Source organism: Carcharodon carcharias, chromosome 4, assembly GCF_017639515.1.
Source record: "Carcharodon carcharias isolate sCarCar2 chromosome 4, sCarCar2.pri, whole genome shotgun sequence".
NCBI lineage: Eukaryota > Metazoa > Chordata > Chondrichthyes > Lamniformes > Lamnidae > Carcharodon > Carcharodon carcharias.
In genome coordinates, this window is record NC_054470.1 from 52897724 (window position 1) to 52921085 (window position 23362).

Sequence of the window (23362 nt, forward strand, 5' to 3'; positions counted from 1 at the left end):
TATATGACTATAAGGGCCACAAATAATTGTCGTAATTTTCACTGGAATACAATGAGTATTGGCAAGGGAGGAGAGAAAAGACATGTAATGGTCCATGGAGTGGTGCATAAGTCAATCTGCTGGAAGGGGGAGTAAGGTAAAGTAGTACATTCTGTACTCTCTGAAAAAGATAGTTATGAATGATTCCCTTATTCCTTGTGATTTTCAAAGGATGAATCAACAGAGAGTTCTAACCATAAATGAACTCAAGTAACTAAGGACTGTACCACAGAGTAATGGATCTGCTGAATCTTTGCAAAGTTCAATAAAATAGATTGGCAGGAACTGCTAAAACCATCCACTCCACACCTTAGTTGTGTGAACCTAATAGCTTAAATTCATGCTTTAATAAAAGGCACCAACTTGATGCAAAAAATGAAAAAGAAATCTTATTAGATTTTGATATTGAAATCTGTTTTGCACTACATTTTGAAGTGTTGCTTCTGTTTTAGGTGCGACAGAAGTAGTCTCATGCAACGTTGGCTTCAAACTAGCAACACTATAACTGAACCAATACCAAGTGACATTCATCTTTCTTTGGTGACTTTGAAAATTTCACCAACATTTGGTTGCAGTTTGAAGAACACTGAATGTAGATGAGTAGGAGGATAGATTTGACATAGGGCAGCAGAATGACAGCAAATGTAATGTAAGAGTAAAGTACCATCCATACGAATGGAAAATAAGTGACACATAGGGCAGGATTTTATGAGTTGGTGAGCGGGGGCGGGGCCTGCTCGCCGACGTGTAAAATGATGCGCAGTGACATCAGGGGGCATTCCCGACGTCACCGCACCCCATTTAAATTTTCAGGAAGGCGGGTATGCAGCAAAATCAGCTGCATGCCTGCCGACCTGTCAATGGCCAATTCAGGCCACTGACAGTCAATTAAGTAATTAAAGGACCTGCCCCTCCAACATTAAGGTTGGCGGGCGGACCAGGGGTCCCAGCAGGAATTAGAAAAAGCATGAAATCTCATCCATGGATGGGATGAGATTTCATGTAGGTTTTAAAAAGTTTTAATAAAGGTTTTGTAAGAATTATGGACATGTCCCAATTCATGTGACACTGTCACATGAGGGGACATGTTAGGGAAATTTTATTTTTCTATTTTTAGATTTTTAATCGAGAGCGCACTCTCAATTTTGGGATTCCCCGCCTGCACAGGGAGCGCACAGCGCTTCTGTGCAGATGTCATGCTGGGTGGGCCTTAATTGGCCTGCCCATGTAAAATGGCGCCACACCTCCGATTGGGGGTGCTAATCAGAAGTGCGCCTGTGCGCGCCCGCCCTTCAACTTCCCCCCTTACGGGGGGAAAATTCAGCCCATGATGTATTCCATGGTGATAAAATAACTAACGGTGAAATTAAGAGATACCTAGGAGTCTTAGTGAACTTAATATTCAATACATATTTTAGACCACCCCCAGGCTCTACACATTTCCAGGTTAAAAGCCTGAAGCACTAATTTTCTGTCAGCAGCACACCAGCTGTATGTTAAGGAAGTGCTGCCCTAAGAATGAACCAGGACTCTTGCCATACTAGGCACAAGTGGGCAGCTGGTTGGCCTAAAACTGAATAGAAGGAAACTCAATTCAGATTTCTCCCTGATTACAGAGCACATCCAATTGTTTCTTTTTCTTTCTCTTGTCTCCCAAGGCCTCAAGCAGCCTGCCTCTCCTGTTGCATATTCACGTCTTTCTGCAGGGTGTAATTGCGCAATGGGAATCGGTGCAGACACTGTAATTGTCAACATCTTATCAGGGCTATACAGCAATAATCCCCATCTGTACAATCAAAAGAATGTCTACTTCAGCATGTTTCACCAGAATTTTGGTAGCTTAATGAGTTTTATTGTACCTGCATTCTGGATCTGTTCACAGCTTCTCAAGTATGCCCTTGATTATCTAACAATTATTCATCCAGTACATCCATTACCTGAAATAATGGTGGCATAGTGGACTGGTGCAAAATGAAGATTTTATGACTATGGCCAGATGATGGCTAATTTACTTGCATCACTCTGTTCCAACAACATCTGGATATTAACAGAAAATTTTTCCACAAGCCGAAATATACCACATATTAATTTTAGGAGCTCCAGAGGCCTTTGGTGCACCATTTATAAGGCTCTGACCTTTTAGACAGATACACAATATTATGCTGTTGCTTCTATTCCTTGAGAAAATTGATAACAGTATTTTTTGGCAAATGAGAATCCATCATTTGTTCTATGGACTGCTGGACTGATGTGGAAAAAGTTACTGGTATTAGATTGGAAAGATTCAGCTGTTCATACTGTAGCACCCTGGGGCTGGTTAGCTCAGTTGGCTAGATGGCTAGCATGTGGTTCAGATTAATGCCATCAGCCTGGGTTTGATTCCCATTCTGGCTAAGGTTGACTTGGGACCTGCCTCCTTGCCCTGCCCCTGACAGTAGCAGGCAATGTCAAACCACTACAGACAAAAACTGCCAAACAAAAGACTCAGGGTGAAAGATCAGCAGACAATGAACCAAGGATTTTAAGCACAGCTTTAGATAGGGATCTCAATGTGGTGAAAGTAGTCAGAGGTCAGACATGAGGAGAGGGTGTAACTTAGTGGCAGTTCCCTACCAAAGTTTAAGTAGTGAGGACAGATCTCTTTATATAGTCCCAAGTAGGTGTGTGTGCATCAGATGACGACTCGTGGGATGAGGATGAATAGGCACAAAACACCTGAAGTATAGCTGCACCTATATTTGTATGAATTCTTCCTTTTTGAAATCCATCATTGACACTGGAATACCAAAACTTATTTCCATGCTGAACACTGGTTGTTGCAAATGGAGCAACTACTGACTGCAACTGCATTGTGGGAAAAGGATTATGTAAAAAGAGTCTTGCTGCAAATGCCAAGAACAAAAGATTATGCAGATACAGCTAGGTGAAAGCTAAAAAAACCCATTTTAAATCTAATACTAAATTTCCAATCAAAATCATAAAATCTTAAGTAGTAAATTGCAGAAATACCCATTTTAGATGGGTGTGCAGTACTGAAAATGTGAATTGATGAAAAAGATAATTGATTTTGGTACAGGGCCAATTTACAAAGGATTGTACGAAATTAGGAAGGGCTAATGATGTTCTCTATGTTTGGGCAAGATCTCCAAAAATGCTCACCATTTGAAGCTCATTAAATTTGTGCCCAACAAACCAGATGTTCAGACGTACTAGCCTGATTTAGTGACAGCCTAAAATACAAGCATATAAAATGCAGCAATCTCATATCTTCTTGTTTTGCTCAATGTTATCAACACCCCTTTCTCAATCCATGCCTATTATTTGAAACTTTATAATGATTCAGGGTTAGAATCTGGAATCAAAAGGTCAACTAAAGCAACAAATTAAAATCAAAAACATGACAAGACCTTGTATCTGAAGCAGGAATGTTTAGATTTGGGTGCATCTGACGACATATGGTGCGATTGAGGTGGTTGCTGTGAACAATTGCCTGGTTTGATAGAAGTCCTGTTCTCTGGAGCGTCATGGGACTGCTTGTAACCACTAGATTGTTGCTGGTGCCTTTCCCAATTGCTTTGCATTGTGGTCCAAACCCAGGGTTCCCTGAGGTACATATAAAAGTAAATGTTAGTTTGGCAACAGAATATATGAAAATATTATAAAATCGCACACAAGTGTTGTGCACATAAATGGAAAACATCTAGTATATATTAAATAATAGTATGCTTTCAGCTTAGACACAGAACAGTACAAGGGCAACTTCATCCAAAAGTTTTGCTTCGGGCCTGTCAACATGGATTCTAAAAACTTCAAGCACATTATATCTCCAATCTTGTTGATATAATTATGTTGATATAAACTATGTTGATATAATTTTTGTTTCAAACTACAAATTAACTTTTAATGAAGCTTACACAGCTTTTTCAGCTTTGGAAGATATAATTAATAATTACGCTTATCATGTTCAATAATTATACATCATTGCTCTATTGATCATGACACCTTGTACTGTACCTGTGTTTACAAACCTGGTAAAGCAGTGTTTAAATGAATCGCTTCAGAACAGTGCTGCCCCATTGCTTTTTGAAAGTAAGTGCTTTGTTAAATGAGTATGTATTTATCCAAATAACAATGGCAATTCTCTGTATCTATATGATTGTATAATTGTACAAGAGCAGTGCTCCAAATTATCTTTTGATTTGCCTCGTTATTGCCATTATTGGTCACATTATATACTAAAACTATTTTATAAAGCAAGCATGCTGGATAACTCAACCATTTAAACTAAATAATCCAGAATTAACATTCCAAGGTAATTTAAACTATGCTCAAGACCCAGCCTCAGATAAACCTAACACTCATGACCAGAAACAGAGGCTAGCAGGTAATGTGGACTAAATTCTATTTGTTTGCTATGGGACATCAACTAATCTGTATTAAAAAAAAATGTTACTTGCCAGAATTGCTCCTTCATACATTATTTATCATAAATTATTTAAATGTCTGGTTTTAATTCCAAGCTGTCCCACTGCAGTTTACTCCACAGTGAGGTTCAGACCCTGATTTATTTACGTGGCAGTGCTGATTTTAATCCATCTGTCCTCCCCACCCCTTGTTGGGTATTCAACCAGCGGACCTGCCTGATATGCTGGACAATGCTAACTGGTGAAGTTACAACACAGGATACATGCGTGCTGAAAAACAGAAGCAGCACGCTATAGACAGAGCTAAGTGATCCATAAGATCATAAGAAATCCCAAGACCAATGGAGCAGATTAAAACGGTCCTGCCATGTCCTGTTGTGAATGGTGCAATAAATTAAACAAGTGACAGGAGGAGAAGCAGCCATAAATATTTTCATCTTCCATGATGGTGGAACTTAGTACATGAGTGCAAAAGACAAGGCTGAAGCATTTACAACCTTCTTCAGACAGAAATGCCTACTAGATGATCCATCTTGGCCTTCTTCTGAGCTGTTTACCATCACAGAACCTTTCAGTTAATCCAACTCACTCCATGTAATATTAAGAAAGTGTTGAGCACACTGAATACAGCAAAGGCCATGGTTTCCGACAATAACCATGTTACACTGTTGAAGGCATGTGCTACAGAACTATGCATGCCTCCAGCCAGCTGTTCAAGTACAATTATAATACTGGCATCTACTTGATAAAGTGAAAAGTTACCCTGGTATGTCCTGTCTACAAAAAGGTAGACAAATCCAATCTGGCCAATTACAAACCCATTAGTCTACTCTCAATCATCATCAAAGTGATGGAAGGTGTTGGCAACATTTCTATCAGCAGCACTCAACAATAAATAACTTATTCCACAATGCTCAATTTGGGTTCTGCTCGGAACACTCAACTCCAGGCTTTATTACAGTCTTACTCCAAACATGGACAAAAGACCTGAATTCCAGTGGCTAGAGTAACTGCTCTTGACATCAAGTCAACATTTGAATGAGTGTGGCATCAAAGAGCCCTAGTAAAATTGAAATTAATCAGAATCAGGGGAACATCTCTCCATTGGTTCGAGTCATACCTACCACAAAGGAAGATGGGTGTGCTTGCTGGAAGCCATTTCAGCGTGAGGATATTATTTCAGGAGTTCCACAGGCTAGTGTCCAAGGCCCAACTATTTTCAACTGCTTCATCAATAACCTCCCTCCCTCATAATGCCAGAAGTGGGGACTTTGCTGATGATTGCACAATGTTCAGTTTCATTCACAACTCCTCAAATAATTAAGTACTTTTTGCACACCCACAGCAAGACCGGACAACAATCAGGCTTGGGCTAATAAGTGTCATGTAACATTCACGCTGCATAACTGCAGATAATGACCATCCCCAACAAGAAAGAATCTAACCACCCATCCTTGAAATTCAATGGTTTTACCATTGCTGCATCCCACACTATCAACATCCTGGAGGTTACCATTGACCAGAAACCTAACTGGAAATGCCATGTAACTATTGTGGCAATAATAGCAAACCAGACTCTTGATATTTTTAGGCAAGTAACTCACCTCCTGACTCTTCAAAGCATGTCCAGCATCTACAAGGCACAAGTCAGGAGTGTAATTGAATATTTTTCAGCTCCTGGGATTAGTGCAACTCTGACAACAATTAAGAAGCCTGACATCATCCAAGACAAAGCAGATTGGCACACCATCCACCATTCAGAACATTCACTCCCTTCACCACTGGTGCATGGTGGCTGGAGTGTTTACCATCTGCAAGTAACTGCAGTAACTCACCACGGTTACTTCAATAGCACCTTCCAAACCTACAAGTTTTAGAGCTTAGAAGGACAAGGGCAGCAGGCACTGGGAATACCTTGCCTGCAAGTTCCCCTCCAGGTCACACACCATCATGACTTCCCATTCCTTTGTTGTTGCTGGGTCAAATTCATGGACGGTAGCAGTTCAAAAAGGTGGCTCACCACTACCATCACAAGGGTAACTAGGGATGGACAATAAATGCTTGCCTTGCCTGTGATGCTCACATCCCATGAATACACAAAAAAGTGTAGCCAGAAGAAGGTTTTTTGGGAAATCCCTGTATTTGGACATTCAAGATTGAATGTAGAGGAAATTGAGGTGAGTGTCCTGAAAGTGGCTTTTTCCAGCTCATTTCCCCAAAAATGCTGGCACCATATCATTTGCAAATGCAAACCTAAAGGCGGAATTGTTGCACTAAGTGTGGTGGTGGGCGGGAAATAGAACGTTTTGCCCACCGGCCGTAATGGCGACTTTTCATGCCATATCATCCCAATCCTGCCTCATTAATCATGCATTCCCAGAAAACATGCGTTTTCTCTGGATGTCGGCCTCTCACTCGCCCACCATGCAGTCACCTCGCCGCTTCCTCATGCCGAGTGCCATGTTTAAAGTGCAGCTGCGGGCACACCTCTCAGTGCTCCCAGTTCAGGACTGCTGCACAGAAGACATGGCCTCAAAAGGCAAGAAGACTGCAGCCCTCTGATTCAGTGATGCAACAGAAGAACATCTTTTGGACGCCATGGAGGTCCACCGTGATATCCCCTATCCCCGCTCTAGCTGCAGGAGCAACATCACCAATCTGACTTGGGAAGTGGTCAGTGCCAAAGCCCTGCAAAAGAGGACAACCACCCAGTTCCAAAAGAGGATGAATGATCTATCCCGTTCTGTCAGGGTAAGACACACTTCTCATCAATCTCAACACACACACTTAGAAACACATCTACAGGAACTACTCTCACTGCCAGTTCAGGGTACATCACCATTCACTCTCTCATACACACCTTCATTGTCCTCATCATGTCTACAACCCCACTCACCATCTACACATGCCAGGCCTATTTACCATCTGGCCTGGCAGGCATCCTGCTTACACTCTCTCCAACTGCTTCATGCAGGACAAGATGGCACAGAACAAAAGGGAGGGGTTGCAGACTGGTGGAATAGAGTCATCCAGCTGGCTGGCGAAGATCTGGACTGTTCCTGTGCTGACGGTGAGTTCAGCAGTGCTCAACCAAATGAGGATCCAGTGGTGCAACATCCATCAGACAACCACACTGTGAATGATGTGTCCTGTTTCATAGGCCACTGCCAGGCACTAATTACCTCTCCTTGCTCTTGCAGGGGTATCTGGGAAACAGCTAAGGGAGTCCATGCCTCATCCTTGATTCAAGCCCCAAAGACACTGCAGAAGTGGAATCTGCTGAAACCCACACTGAAGACCTGTCACAGCACACACCCACATTCTCCACCAGTGCAGTGACACACACCTCGGTGGGATCTAGCTTTACAGTAGCCTCAGGATCACATTTTAGTGAGCATATCGCACTGTCTGATCCATGGCAGGCAGAGGCAGGCACTTCACAGAATTCTGGCACATGGAGGACTGCTGGAGATCAGAAATCTGCTGAGTCCGAGTCAGGTGATGAGCCTGTGGACTCATCATCTTTCAGGAAGATCAGGAAGGGATGTCTGCTGCACTCTTCAGACTGCAGAACATGACGGAGGAGTCTGTCCACCTTCAGTCTGAGGTGATAGCGCCGGCATGCCAATGCAGCGTGGTCAACACTGGTAGAATGGCAGCCGCCATGGAGACCTTGGTCCAAGACATTGGTCCTGCATTGCTGTGCGGTCTGAACTCCATCACTGATGCCATAGTTGGCCTCCAACAGTGTCAACGCAAGAGGGGTGTGGGGCAGTTCAAACTCACTCCAGCTTCCCCTTCTCCTCAAGGAATCAGCCAGGGGCCCTCAGTCACACAAAGGGACAAGAATCAGCAGGTGCACACCCCAGGGCCATCCATCCAGGTGACTCCAGCCCATCCGAATCCCCTCTATCTCTCAACCCAGCAAGTCAGCTCCACAGGCCGAGGAGTGTGCCACTGCCACACAGCAGGACCCCAAAATCAGGCCGGGGCCCTCCAGGTCTCGGCCCTCCAAAGAATGCCTATCAGGTCATCACAGATAGGGCGTTGCAGTTAGCAAGCTGCCTTCAGCTCTGCTTTGGATGTCGGGGTATCACCAAGATTTAGTAGCCAGGTTAGGAAGATTAAGAAGATACAGTTGCACAGCCTGGACACATGTGTTAATCACTTATACATAATGTTTACATTGTTGATAAACTCCCAAGAATGTCTCCTTGCCTACGGCTCCTTGTTATGATGAGCAGTGCTTGCATCACTCAGATGTGAAACTTTGATCCATTGTATGCCTTGGTTTTTCAAAGAAAATAGGAATAAATAGTGGGTTGCCTCTCATGTGAAATGACTCATTACAAGGTTAAATGTTAATCCTGTGGCAGGCTACTCCCATTGTCAGATTGCGTATGGTTAAAATTTCTTGATCGTAGGAAGCATAATTTTGCCTATAGAAATACAAAGAGTAGACAATGGTAATGAAATAGACGTAATTTATCTGGAGTTTCAAAAGACCTTTGATAAGGTGCTCTATAATAGACTAATGAATAAGATCAGAGGATTATGGATGATATGGAGTCAGGGGACAAATGGCAGAATGGATTGATAATTGTCTTCAAGACAAAAAGCAGAGTGGGAGTAAAGGGTAATTATTCAGAGTGGTAGAAGAAGGGAAATGGTGTTCCCAAGAGATCAGTGCTAGGACCACTGCTGTTCACAACTTACATTAATGATTGGACTTTGGAATCAAAATCACAATTTTAATATTTGTGGATAGCATCAAATTTTGAGGGGATACAATGGAGAAGGTAGTCAAAACTATGGAGGACTGCAACAAATTACAGAAGGACATTAATAACCTTGCAGAATGGGCAAATGAAGATCAACACAGGCAATTGTGAGGTAATACGTTTTGGTAGGAAGAATAGGGTGGTCACTTATTACTTTAAAGGTGCAAGTCTAGAGGGGGTGGTATGAAGTATCATCATAAAGGGTCCAGGGTGTGTTTAACAGAGGCTGCTGGAAGCAGGAACTTCCACACATTTATTAATAGTATACAACCATGTACAGGATTAGATATGCACAAGGCTGCTTCCAGAAGCATCTCACTCTCTGAGTTCCAGTGACAAGTGATCTGATACCACTGATGTTGTATATTAGCTGTTAGCATAATAGCCTTTAACACCTTATACTACAGGATAGATGAACAAAGGGATCCCTGAATACAAATGCACCAAACACTAAAAGCCACAAGGCCATAAACAAAAAGCAAACCAAGCACTAAGCTTTATTTCTGGGATTAAAAAACAAGAAAGTTATGCTAAACCTGTATCAAATCTTGGTTATACCACATTTAAGAGTACTGCATGCAGTTCTGGTCATCGTTTTATGAAAATAATATAGAGACACTGGAGAGGGTGCAGAGAAGGTATAGAAATCAGGAAAGGATTGACAGGTTGCATCTCTTATCTTTTGAAAAAGGTTGAAGGACAACTTAATCGCACTCTGTAAAATTATGAAAGGTTTTGATAGGATAGATACAGAAAGAATATTTCTTCTTATAGGGAAGAGCATAACTAGAGGCCATCAATGTAAGATACACACCAAGAAAGCCAATAGGGATTCCTTTACCCAAAGACTGATGACAATGTGGAACTCGCTAAAACAGGGAGTGGTTGAAGTGACTAGTATAGATGCACTTAAGGGGAAGCTAGACAAGCATTTGAGGGATAAGGGAATAGATGGTTATGATGGTAGATTTAGATGAGGAAAGATGGGAAGAAATTCAAATGGAGCATAAACACTGGCATAGATTGGTTGGGCCAAGTGGCCTGTTTCTAAGCTGTACATCCAATGTAAACTGTACTTTACATCAAAGATGAATAAAGAGAGCATGTAGGGAGGTCAATAAACAGAATTACAAAGTTAAGTGTGAGATGTAGAGTTCAGCCAACACAATGTAAAATTTGAATGTTTAAGTCGAAAAGGTCTTTGGAGAATATTAACCCACAAAAAAATGGATGGGTTTGGATTGGGTGACATGTAAGCATGTAAAAAATGTGAAACCTGCACCCAACCTACTCACTGATGGTTATAACTCAGATAGGATGGGAGCACAATTGGAGGAAGGCAACCAACTCAATTGCAGGTGGATTGACCAATTAAATACTTCAACAGTCTGTGAATACCAGAGTAAACAACCATTTTAATCTTAACCTTGTCTGGCTGGGTTTCCTGGACCTTGGCTAACAAGAGGCAAAGGATGCTTGAACCAGTAGGTAAGTTTCTTTCCATTTAAGTGTGGATCCAGTTTACCTGCTTCACCCATCTGCTGTGGGTGACATCATCTCCAACCCTTCTGATCTAACCCCCTCCAACTCTTCCATTCTGCACCCCCCCACCCCACCCCACTGAGGGCCGTATGATTTCCCCCCAACACCGACCTTTCTAATCTCCCCACAACATGTCAGAGGCCTCTCATCCTTCCTTTCCACTCCTTGACTGCCGAAGGCCAATCCACCTTACAGGCAGAAGTTAAAATTGGCAGGGCCTGAAGGAAATCCTTTTTTCTGGGCTTTCCAACTTGTAAAGTTTCCCAGCTACCACCCCCACACCACCACCCCAATTTCAAATCCACCCCTGACTATGAGCTCATTTTCAGTCTTCTGAGTCAATTAATATAATTCTGACAATGCTTCAGCACCAACAGAAGCTCTCCATTTGCTCTTTCCTCTTAAACTAAAGCTTCTTATCTTTGGTATCAACTTAGCGAATCTCTTCTGTACTTGCTCACAATACATTGATCTTCTAAAATTTCATATGAGAAAGATATATTGGAGATTTAATAGTTTAAGATAAGATGATCTGTTCCTATCACAATCAACAAAGAACAATGTACTATTTTTTTTATTTTGACTTAGTGACAAGCTGCAAACTGCAAAACTTGGCCTGGCCGTCTTATTTTTTAAAATTGAGCACAGCCAGCCAAGGATTTTTTTTAATATGGTTTATCCTACAGTGCAGTGTCTGGAAACTTTATGTATGAGGAAACCCCCAACTTTCTTGCCCGGATGCCTCATGCTATTATTTAAAAATGAAAATAAAGTTTTAATTCTTCTTAGTTCCGAGACCCTTAAGATCTCGCTATGAGTGGAGCACTTTATTCCAGGTGCCTGCTTCTATTTATATCTTCTGTTCCTGGACCATGGACATGCACATGCTTTATTACATAGAAGTAAAATGTTATTGTTAACTTTTTAAACGATTTTATTCAACCACTCAAATAAACAACAAATTCTCATTGAACTTTTTATGCAGTGAGGATTATTTTATTACTTTTTTTCGTGTCATAGCCAAATTATTGGTATCTGTTGAAGGCACAATTTGTTAATCATAAAAATATAGGGCAACATAAAGACTTTATCAGTCAAAACAGTAGTAAATTTTGACCCAATTTGATTGATTTAACATGTTTCTGTCTGTATTGGCACCGTCTTATGTATTTTTGAAATGAAATACTTTAGCAGATGATTTAATGCACTTGTACAACACAATTGCAAGCAGGGAACTGCTGAGATAAAGACAAGTCATGGAATGAACGTAAGATTAGGAAAGAGTATACAAATAGAGAGTCATTCAAAATTGACAGGCATAAAAAGACTAGTTGGTTCATCAGGCCTACCCCACACCATGATGGCCAGAGTATCGTGGCTAAATATTTCATCTATCCCTCCCACCCCTGGTAAATGGAATCCGTGATGACAGACTTGTGCAAAGAATTAGCGTTAGTCCAACTTGCTCTGATAGTGTATCTCACTACAAGACAAATGTAAATTCTTTATAATTGTTCGACAACTATAGTAAGCTGAACTGATATAAAGGCAAAGCTATTTTCTTCTTGATTACAGTAATGAACCAGTTTGGTTTATGTGTAATTATTGAGGTTGGATCCTTATTAACTGGATTGTGCCACTAACTTACTGAGTTTGCTCAATATGCCTTGCTAATTAAAATATTTCCCATAGCTGCAGCTGCACCTGGAAAAGTCGCATGAATCAATATGAATTGAGAAAGTCCCTTTGGCCAGAGTGCATAAGTCAATCAATGTATATTATCTCTATAAAGTAATTTTTATATCACAAAACAGAACAGGACTATCATAACATTTTTCTTTCTTTCAATCATTAATGCAAATGGATAAATATGTCTGACCAATTGATTATATTTGAAATTTCTCTTGGTTCAGGTAGCGGTAAGTTGACAGGCTGATCAGCTGATTTCCAGTGAGAAATTGTACTGGCAAATTCATTTCCTGCCCAACATTGGTGGAATAATTTTAATGGCTTCATTTAAATTCTGCTGAAAAACAGGAGGAAAGTCTTCGAGAAACAGTGAAAAATTGTGCAGAGCAGAAGTCGTGCGCTGATGCAAAGTAAGTGAAGTGTCTAGTTTGGAGTTTGTATGGGGGTCTAAACCACTTCCAGTGTGGTTCAGAGAGGCACTCCTGCTCCTCCTGGTCCCATAAGGAAAATTAACCAAATGTACCTGTTTGGACCTTTTCTCACCCTGGCTTCTCACCCTGGCTTCATTTGGCAGGAAAGAGAGATCGGCTTCTCTGTTCAGGCCGACAGTTAAAATTCAGAATGAAGAGCTGCTGGCAACTTTGCAAGTAACCTGGACTATTTAAACTGCCCACTTGACTGTTTTTCATTGGGTAGGTGGGGTTAAGGTCACTCCCATAATATTTTCGCAACAAATCATAAAATTAACAGTGTCACAGACAGAGTTTGTGTTTTATTGTTGTCTGTGATCAAGGGCAGAATATTGCCGTCGGTGTGCAGGGGCGGGCCCGACACGCCGGAGCATAAAATGACGCGCGATGATGTCGGGTGTGCGTCCTGACCTCATTGCACGTCATTTCGATATTTTGCTCGGCGGGCATGTGCCGGAGGCGGCTGCATGCCCACCGAACTGTCAACAGCCTAATAAGGCCATTAGAAAAGTAATTAAACTCATTAACAACACTGCCAATCCAACCTTAAGGTTGGTGGGCAGATGAAGAGCCCAAGTGGCCTTCACGTTTTTCAAGAAACCTTATCCATGGGCGGGATGAAGTTTTCTGAAGCTTTTATAAAGTAAATAAATACATTTTCTTAACTTCACAGACATGTCCCAGCTCATGGGCAGAATTTTTCCCTTGATGGGCGGGCGGGCCCGACCGACTCGGCGGTGGGCGGGCAGCCGACCGCCACTGCTGAAACAGCCCCACCACCATTTTATGTGGGTGGGCCAATTAAGCAATGTGCTTCCTGTGCGGGCGGGGGGATTCCCTAAAAACGAGAGTGCACTCTTTCGCACATGCACACAAAAGAGCGCACATCTCCCTGAGGCTAAGTGCAGCCTCAGGGAGATCGCTTCCACTTTGAAAAATAGAAAAAAAATTCCCTAACATGTCCCCCTCATGTGACAATGTCACATGAAATGGGACATGTTTATAAATTACACTAAAGCTTTATTAAACCATTTAAATCCCTATATGAAACCTCATTCCGCCAGTGGATGAGGTTTCATGTTTTTTCTATTTGCCGCCGGGGCTCCTGGCCTGCCCACCAACCTTAAGGTTGGATGGTCGGGTCCTTTAATTGTTTAAATGATCCTGTCAATGGCCTCAGTTGGCTGATTTTGCTGTGCCCCTGCTTTCCTGAAAATTTAAATGTGGCGGGATGACATTGGGGGTTCCGTCCAATGTCATCCCGCATCATTTTACACATCAGTGAGTGGGCCCCGCCCCCTGCTCGCCAATGGCAAAATTCTGCCCAACATCTTACACACTATCACACACACAATAAATAGATACACATGAAGGAAAAACAATATGATTATAATCTGGAATTATTTCAGTCTCTTTCATAGCAGGCCTATAGTTTCTTGGATGAATTGATGCCTAAACTGGAACAGAGGTCTTGCATAAAGAGGATTCTCAGTAAGCTGTGTGACATCTTGTATTTGAATTGACAGGAGGTCAGCTCTCAAGTGAACTTGAAGTTGGAGCAGATTGGGGGAGAATCCTTCGCCCACTTTCAAGGTATAGCTGTTTTACCTTGACGGCTTAGTTGCCTTGCAACTGGTTTGGTGGCTTAGATGGCACTTCTGAAAGATATTTATCTTGACCTGAACAGCTTCTGCTGTTATTTTTAAAAGACCAGGTAACAAACATGATTGTCTTAACCATCTGGCTTGTGACAAGAACAAAATCCTCCTTCCAAAAAAAGTGGAGGGTTGGGCTGATACACATCCTACGTTGTAGTCTTTCAGGCTTTGAGAGTTTGAGACATCCAAGTTCTTTGTGTTTGGATGGGGAAACCATCCCAATACAATAAAAGGTTAACACGATCCAGTTCATATTTATCCACCATCCATGGAGTTTTGATATCTTTGTTGTTCCTCCTGAAACATGGAGGCCAATTTTCTGCAAACACCTCTGCCTGTTGGTTTTGGTCCATTCTTAAACAATGTTTAAAAAAGCCAGTGGCTGTGAGATTCTTTCACTCAGGTCTATACATAATTGGTCACAGGCTTTATTGCTTAACTGTTCAAACGCCAAAGAAGTTGCATGGTATGCTGCGGCATTTTAAGTTTTTGTGTCCATTTTGTAAAAATATAGCTTTAGAATTTGTAATATCTTCATGCCTGTACTGGGCATGACAACGGGAAAACAAAAATTGATACAGTACAACAAAATTGTATTTGTGATGCCCTGTAGAGAGGTAGGCAACTAGTGTTTGGTGCATTTTTTGTATTATTGTATTATCATTAAATCTACATTGTCATTGAGTGAAAATATCACTAATTTAATTATATATGTCATGCGCTCTTCGAAAGGTATAGCTTGTTAGTTATGGCTAATAACTACAATCAGTTAAAAGCTATAAAAGGCAAAACACAGTTTAAGAAGGCATTAATGATTATATTTCACCCCTTTTCTATTTTTCCTTAGTTCTGTTGAAGAGTCATAGGGACTCATAATGTTAACTGTGCTCCCTTCCACAGATGCTGCCAGACCAGCTGAGTTTTTCCAGGTATTTTTGTTTTTATTAATGATTAAATGCTGGACATTTGATGAAGGCATTTGTGTCACTAACTGACTGCCTTCTCAATGATTTAATGCACCCCTAAGAAAGACTGTTCACGAGAGCTAAGAGGAGAAAAGGTCATATCTTGCAGTTGAGTCTTCTGAAGCGAAATTGAGGAAGTCCCCTTTGACCTTGAGATAAATATCAGGCAACGTGTATCAATCTTTTAATCAGAACTTTTGTACCATAAATGCAAAGGAAGCTTTAGAGTAGTTAAATCAGCAATACTTGAACCTTGACTGATCTGACTCCAAGTTCTTGAATCACAGGTTGTCAAAGTTCACAAGAAGTATTAAAATAATCATAGCCGAGGATATTGATGTATAAATCATGGATGAACTGACCCAGTCAGCAAACTTCAAATGGTACAGGTGACATTTTGAGTATGCAGAGTGTGAGAGAATAAAGTTAAATTTGGCAAAGCACAAAATTGGAGCTGGGATTGTATCTTGGGGGCAGGGTAAGCAAGGGTCTAGAGGAGTGAGCATCTCTGATGTGAGGCCTGGGCCTCATTTAGATAAACCAGGCCCAACTCCCGAATGATTCCACCAGCAATGACATCTGACCAGCAGATGGGTAGGGGATTGAGTAGGGTTGGGAGGCTGCTTCAGCTATGAATTTATGAGAACAGTCAACAGTAACGCAAGTGAAGGGGAGGGCTGTGTCGATACAATCAGGGAAAACCTAGAACAGGGGAGTACATGATTCCTTGTGGGGCATAGAGGAGCACTTAAAACTAAGGCTTTGGTCTTTAATTTTTACTGTTCCAAGAAATATTTTGCTCTTTTTTTTCTCTTTTTAAGTAAAACCTCCATCTTCCAGAATGTGTCTGGAAATTTACTGAAGTCTGTGATTTTCTTTTAAAAAATATTTTATCAATTGTTTATTACCTAGTTTCTAAATATTGATCACTATTTCAAGGATGGTTGCATTAAAATATTGCAAATCAAAGCCCAAAAAATAATTAAGGAGTCAATGTGGAGAAAGTTTTACTCTTTACTGTTATACATAAACTGAAAAAGCACATAAATTTACCAACAAGTACAAATCTAAGTAATAATATATTACAAGGTGTTTTTGGACTTGTCTTGAGGGGATTGTAGAATTGCTTCTATGCTCTACCATTATTTGATGCCTTCAGTATTGCTAGGAAACCTTGAAATACTGCACTGGAAGAGCTATAAAAACATGCTTAACTTAGGGAGATAAAGATAAATGAACTCCCAAAAGCATCTTACAAAAGAACAATTAAAAAAAATCGAATAATTAAAAAATAATCCTAAAAGGCACTCTATGCATTGCAGACAAAAAGGCCCAAGAAAGTCTGTGTCACCTAGTAGTTCCTTTGCCATTCTAATGATCACACAGGGAAAAGAATAACTAACCCAGGAAGTCCTGCAGAGGAAAGTATCACAGCCACTGTCCACACAAACACTTCCTTACTTACAGCAGCAAATAGCAATTTATAGTAGTAGCCTCCTCCTCACTAGACCTGGAGTGCTACGTACAGCCCCACTGCAGTCAAAATCAGCTAACTCAGCGCAGATCAGTGATTGAATCTAGAATCTTTAGTGGCACAGGTATTTCACCAAGTGAGTCATTCTGGAAATCAGGATGCGGGCATCGCTGGCTAGACCAGCATTTTGTTGCCCATCCTTAATTGACCTTGAGAAGATGGTGGTGGCCATCATCCTGAACCGCTACAGCCCATGTGTTATAGGAAAACCCACAGTGCTGTTAGGAAACAGTTCCAGGATTTTCACCCAGCAACAGTGAAGGAACGGTGCTATAGTTCCAAGTCAGGGTGGTGTGTGACTTGGAAAGGAACTTGCATGTGGTAGTGTTTTCATGCATCTGCTGCCCTTGTTCTTCTAAGGGATAGAAGCTGTGGGTTTGGAAGGTGCTGTTGAAGGAGGCTTGGTGAGATGCTGCTGTGCATCTTGTAGATGGTACAATGCTGCCATTGTTTGTCAGTGGTGTAGAGAATGAATGTTGAAGGTGGTGGAAGGGATGCGAATCAGGTGGGCTGCTTTGTCCTGGATGGTGTCAAGCTTCTTGAGTGTTGTTAGAGCTGCACTCATCTAGGTAAATGGAGAATATCCCATCACACTCCTGACTTGTACCTTGTGGATGATGGACAGGCATTGGGGAGTCGGCAGTTGAGTTACTCTCCACAGAATTCCCGGCCTCTGATCTGTAGCTAAAGTATTTATATGGCAGGTCCAGTTTAGTTTTTGTTCAATGGTAATTCCCAGGATGTTGATAGTGGGGAGATTCAGAAATCATAATGCCATTAAATGTCAAGGGAACATGGTTGGATTCTCTCTTGTTGGATATGGTCATTGCCTGGCACTTATATAGTGCGAATGTTACCTGCCACTTGTCAGCCCAAGCCTGGATATTGTCCAGGTCTTGCTGCATATGGGCATGGACTGCTTCAGTATCTGAGAAGTTGCAAATGATGCTGAGCATTGTGCAATCATCAGTGAACATCCTCACTCCTGACCTATGGTGAAAGGAAGGTCATTGATGAAGTAGCTAAAGATTGTTGGGACTAGGACACTACCCTGAAGAACTCCTACAGTGATGTCCTGGAGTTGAGATGATTGACTTCCAACAATCACAACCATCTTCCTTTGTGCTAGGTATGACTCCAACCAGTGGGGAGTTTTCCTCCAGATTCTTATTGGCTTCAGTTTTTCTAGGGCTCCTTGATGCCATACTCTGTCAAATTCGGCCTTGATGTCAAGGGCAGTCACTCACACCTCAACTCTGCCACTAAAATATAGAATTAAAGAAGTGAACAATACAAGTGCCTGTTAATGCACAAAGCCAGTGAATAAAAGGCCACATAATCTGTTGTCCCATGTTTAAAAGGGGAATGTAAGGCTAAATGGCCTGTTTCTGTGCTGTATATCCGATACAATTCAATTTTTAAAAGGTGGCTTTTTCTCTGAACGCTCCCCTTTCTAGTGAAGCAACACATAAGACTGAGTGCCTTCAGCGGAAAATGTCTATCCCAAGTGAACTGCTTTGGTTTGTTTAATTGCCTTTGTCCAGAGCTAATTAAACCATAAGGTTGCTTTGTAAGATCGCAAGCCTATCCAAAATGCTGAAGTATGCAGGTGAATAAACAGCAGATTTAGAGAAACCTGCCATCAAGGTCAAATTGGGGTCAGAAGCCTGCATTGTGTGGGGAATAGTCACCAGGCCATGATTTTCCAAATAGCCAATTAATGGATGTCGTGCAGGATGGGCCAGGGCTGGCTGGCAGCATGAAATTCCGTGCCTGCCTCCATACCTACCTCCATCGGGGTCAAAACTTTAGCCCCTAATCTCGGATTGTAAAGCTGTTACAAGAAATTTATGGAGCCAGAGGAGTATTGCCTTCTATCAAGTCATGTGTTCCTTTACATTACAGTGTGGGCGCTACTGTACCCAGTCCGATTTCTATGCCAGACCCTTATACTGCGTCTCCCCCCAGGTATTTATCCAACCTATACCCAATGTAATAGCGTTTACCTGATGTTTTTGCATTACTTTTATTATCCTTTCTCCCCCCCACTCAGGTCTCTATGCCTACAGGTTCAGGCAGTCTGGAATCTTTATAATTCTTTCAGATCTTGTCTTTATAACAGTTTGAGGTATTGGACTGGGTAACCTTGATGAATAGGAAGTTCTTTTGGATGTGATCATTCTGGCGTTTGGTCGTTGCCTTCACTTTCCTTTCAACGTATAGTCGGAGGGTTACCTTGAGGGATGAAAAGGCTCCTCCTGCTCCTACTGACTGTACCTTCTGGAGTACTGACAAGATATGACTGTGGCTGACCATCGGCCCTCTGGGCACTAAGCCCTCCCTATCAAGGTCCTTAAGCCAGACTCTGTCATCCTTGTGTAAACAGGGCAGGTGTCTGGCGTTGTACCTTTTGTTGGAGGCAGAAAACTGCTTCTACCTGTCGCACTGCTCCCTGTCCTGGGTGTTTTGGCAATCTTTCACTGCCAACCCTAGTAATAGTTTCTGTGGCAGAATTGGGAGTTGGGTGCAGAGTTTTCTGCCCATCAGGAGTTCAGGTGGGGCTAAGTCGCACCATCATGGGGGTGGACCTGTAGGTTAACAGTACCGTGGGAAGTCATTGTTCTTCCTCAGGAGACCTTTTATGGTCCGGATCCCTGTTTTTGCCTCGCCATTTGACTGTGAATATCTTGGGGAGCTGGTACGGTGCTGGAAACCATACATGATGGCAAATTGGATGAAGTTTGCAAATTGTGGACTGTTAGCTGACACTATCTGGTCTGGGATGCCATGTCTTAGGAACGTTTCCTTCAATGCTCTCACCATCGCCTCTGTGATTGTTGTGTACAATTGCTTCACCTCAATTCATTGGGAAAAACCATCCACCACAATGAGGAAGGATCTGCCAGTGAAGATGAATAAATCGATGCCCGACTGCTCCCACGGCCTGTTTGGGAACTGTGTGGGTTAAGGGGCTCCCTCTGCCTCTGCTGCATTGCACACACACCTTGCAGTTTGCTATCATGTCCTCAGATTGCCCTTGAAATGCCTGGTCACCACACTGCATATTGGGCCCATTCCCTGCATTTGGTCATGCCCAGGTGTCCTTGGCATATTTTTTGGAGCATCTCCAGCTGGAAAGAGGCTGGGATGACCAGGCACTCATTATATACCAATAGACGGTCGATGATGGTAAAGTGCTTCTGCTGTTCAAGCCAAGTCTTTATGGTGCTACTGCTTGGGCTTTGCTGTGGCAACCCTTGTTGACAGTAATGGCAGATGAGGACACAGTCCTCTGCTCGCATTTGTTCCTGGAGGATTTGCTGGAGTTTTCCTGTGGTAGGTGCCTCCTCACCAATTAGGAGTATGATTCAAGCCCTTTGATCAGGTTGACATCATGTTTCATTGGAAGGTCCATTGTGGCCTGGAAAGTTTGTCAGCATTGTTGGTATTTTTTTTCCTGAATGTATATAAACCTCATGAGGCATAAACGAAATCTCTAGGTTTTGGGGGGCATCTTTGCCAGCTCCTTCTAATCTAGCAGTGAGACCAGTAGCTTATTGAATATTTCAATGGTGACCTTTAGGCCAATAAGGTAGTCCGAAAACTTCTTGCACACCCACATGACTGTGACAGCTACTTTTTTGATCACAGTGTATCTTGTCTCTGTGTGCGACAGTCCTCTCAATGCATAATATGCTGGTTGGCGATACCCACCAAGTTGTTCCTGAAGTAAAACTGCTCTGAGGCCTGTGGAGGAAGCAGCCACTGCAATGGCGGTGAGGGATGGGTTATAGTGGGCCAGGATGTCAGTTAAGAGCAGCACGGCTTTGTTACAACCAAATGCTTGCTCTTGGCATGTGCCCATCACCATGCCTGGCCTTTCTTGAGGTGCTGAAGAGGGTCTGTAACCTATGCCAGATTGAGTAAAAGCTTTGCCAACTTCTTCACCATACACAGGAATCTCTGGAGGTCTGGAATCGAGGATGGGGTTAGGAACTTGCTGATAGCTTTTGCTTTTTGTGGGGCTGCCGTAATGCCTTTGTTACTGATGATGTGTCCTAAGAGCCAAATAGAGGTCTTGGAGAATTTGCATTTCTAATTTAGTGTGAGCTTTTTGACATGTTCTTCCACTGTCGTGCCATGGACCAAAACATTGTCCATATGGCAGATAACAGCATCTAAGCCTTGCAAAATGGCTGACAAATGGCAATGAAAGAATTGTCGTGTAGAGGTGATTCCAAACAGTAAGCGGTTGGAGCAGAATCTGCTAAAGTGGGTGATGGATGTGGTCAGCATTCTGGATTTTTCGTGTAGTGGAAATTGCCAAAAGCCACTGTTAGCATTAAGCTTTGAAAACACTGCTTTAAGAGAGTTTGGTCAGGCTGTCTTCCACCGAGGACTTCACATAGACTTCCTTATTGAGCTGTGTCAAGTCAATGCAGATTTGGATAGACATGTTCGGTTTTGGAACTGCAACTATTCCAGAACACCATTCAGTTGGCTGAGCAAACAAGGGAGATGACACCCATTTTTGTCATTTCATCCAGGTGTTGCTGCACTTGCTTCATGAGTAAATGGGTATTTTTCATGGTGTGAACTGGAACATGGGCTTAGAATCCTCCCTCAGTGTAATCCTCTATACAGTCCTCAGTTGCCCCAATCCAGTGAAGGGTTTCGGGAATACCTTTTCAAATTTGAGACCAGGCCCTTGCTGGTTGCTCTCATCAATTGTCTGTTGGAGTTTGAGGTCAATGCAGGCTTTTTGTCTTTACAGGGAACACTCTTGGTTGGGAAGACAAACAGAGTCTCTCATATTCTTCTGTCTTTGTAGCTGAGTGACACCGGCAGAATAACTTTCATCAGGAGTTTGATGCCACCTGCTCTGTATTGCTGTGTTGTGGGTGGCATCAGTTGTTACATCACCAGCCATGGTTCCTTGTTCTAGAGGACCATAACATTGGCTCCCATGTCCAATTTAAAGTTTGTGAGTTAACCATTAACCTGGATATCCGCGTTCCAGAACAAAACTCCCTGATCTTTGGCCTCACCTAGAAGCATGGCTGTTTGCCCTCTTGGTGTGGTACCTCGACCTCATGAACATCTTAGGATGGCCTGTGCATCTGGTTGTTTTAGCTTTGCATAGCTTTCCAAAGTGTATGCAGTTGCAGTTAAAACACTGCTGAGACTGCTGGACACTGATCACGCCTACGGGGTTGCTTGGCTCCACTGTGCTGGCATTGTCACCTCCCATTTAGTGGCTGGTTAGGGTATTGCTTCCCTTGGCCTGGAGTGTCCCTGCTCCTTTGCTGTTTTACTAGCTGGACAGTGGGGGTTGCTCTGTACCATGGCTTGCTTTTATCCACTAAGATGGGTCTGTGCTGTAAATGGATTTCAAATTGCCTGACAATTTGAATGGTCTTTCTAATGGTCAAATCTTCACTAGCTTGAAGCACGTCTGAGAGTGCACGGTCCACCACTCCGACAATAGTTCTGTCCCTCATTAGCTCTGATTTCAAGTCACCATAGTCAGCCATTCTGTACAGTTCATTAATGAAGGAGTCAACTCATTCTCCTGGCTGTTGGACACATTTGTTAAACTTTGGTCTTTCAAGGATCTTGTTACTGATCAAATCAAAATATCTGTCAATTATTTTTTATTCATTCATGGCACGTGGGAGTCGCTGGATAGGTCAGCATTTATTGCCCATCCCTAATTGGCCTTGAGAAGGTCAATGTTGTAAAATAATCTGGTTCACTAATGTACTTTAGGGAAGGAAATCTGTGACTCCAGACCCACAGCAACGTGGTTAACTCTTAAATGCCCTCTGAAATGGCCGGGTAAGCCACTCAGTTATACCAGACTGCTACAAAGTCACAAAAAGGGAATGAAACCAGACGAACCACCCAGCATCAATCTAGGCACGGGAAATGACAGTGGCAATCTCAGCCCTGTCAACCCTGCCAAGTCCTCCTTACTAACATCTGGGGGCTAGTGTCAAAACTGGGAGAGCTGTCTCATAGAATAGTCAAGCAACAGCCTGACGCAGTCATCCTCATGGAATCATATCTTACAGATAATATCCCAGACATCACCATCCCTGGGTATGTCCTGTTCCACTACCAGGACAGACCCGGCAGCTGTGGCGGCAATGTGGTATATAGTCAAGAGAGAGTTGCCCTGGGAGTCCTCAACATTGGCTCCAGACCCTATGAAGTCTCATGGCATCAGGTCAAACATGGGCAAGGAAATCTCCTGCTGA

The 23362-nt window shown here is 42.5% G+C and overlaps 1 protein-coding gene across 1 annotated transcript in view; it reads right to left on the reverse strand.

Moving 5' to 3' along the window:
* glis3 (GLIS family zinc finger 3) overlaps positions 1-23362 on the reverse strand; it is a 675575-nt gene that overhangs the window by 500363 nt on the left and 151850 nt on the right. The window contains exon 2 of the mRNA XM_041185484.1: positions 3447-3642. Within this exon, the coding sequence (XP_041041418.1) occupies positions 3447-3642 (196 nt within the window). The remainder of the gene's footprint in view (positions 1-3446; positions 3643-23362) is intronic.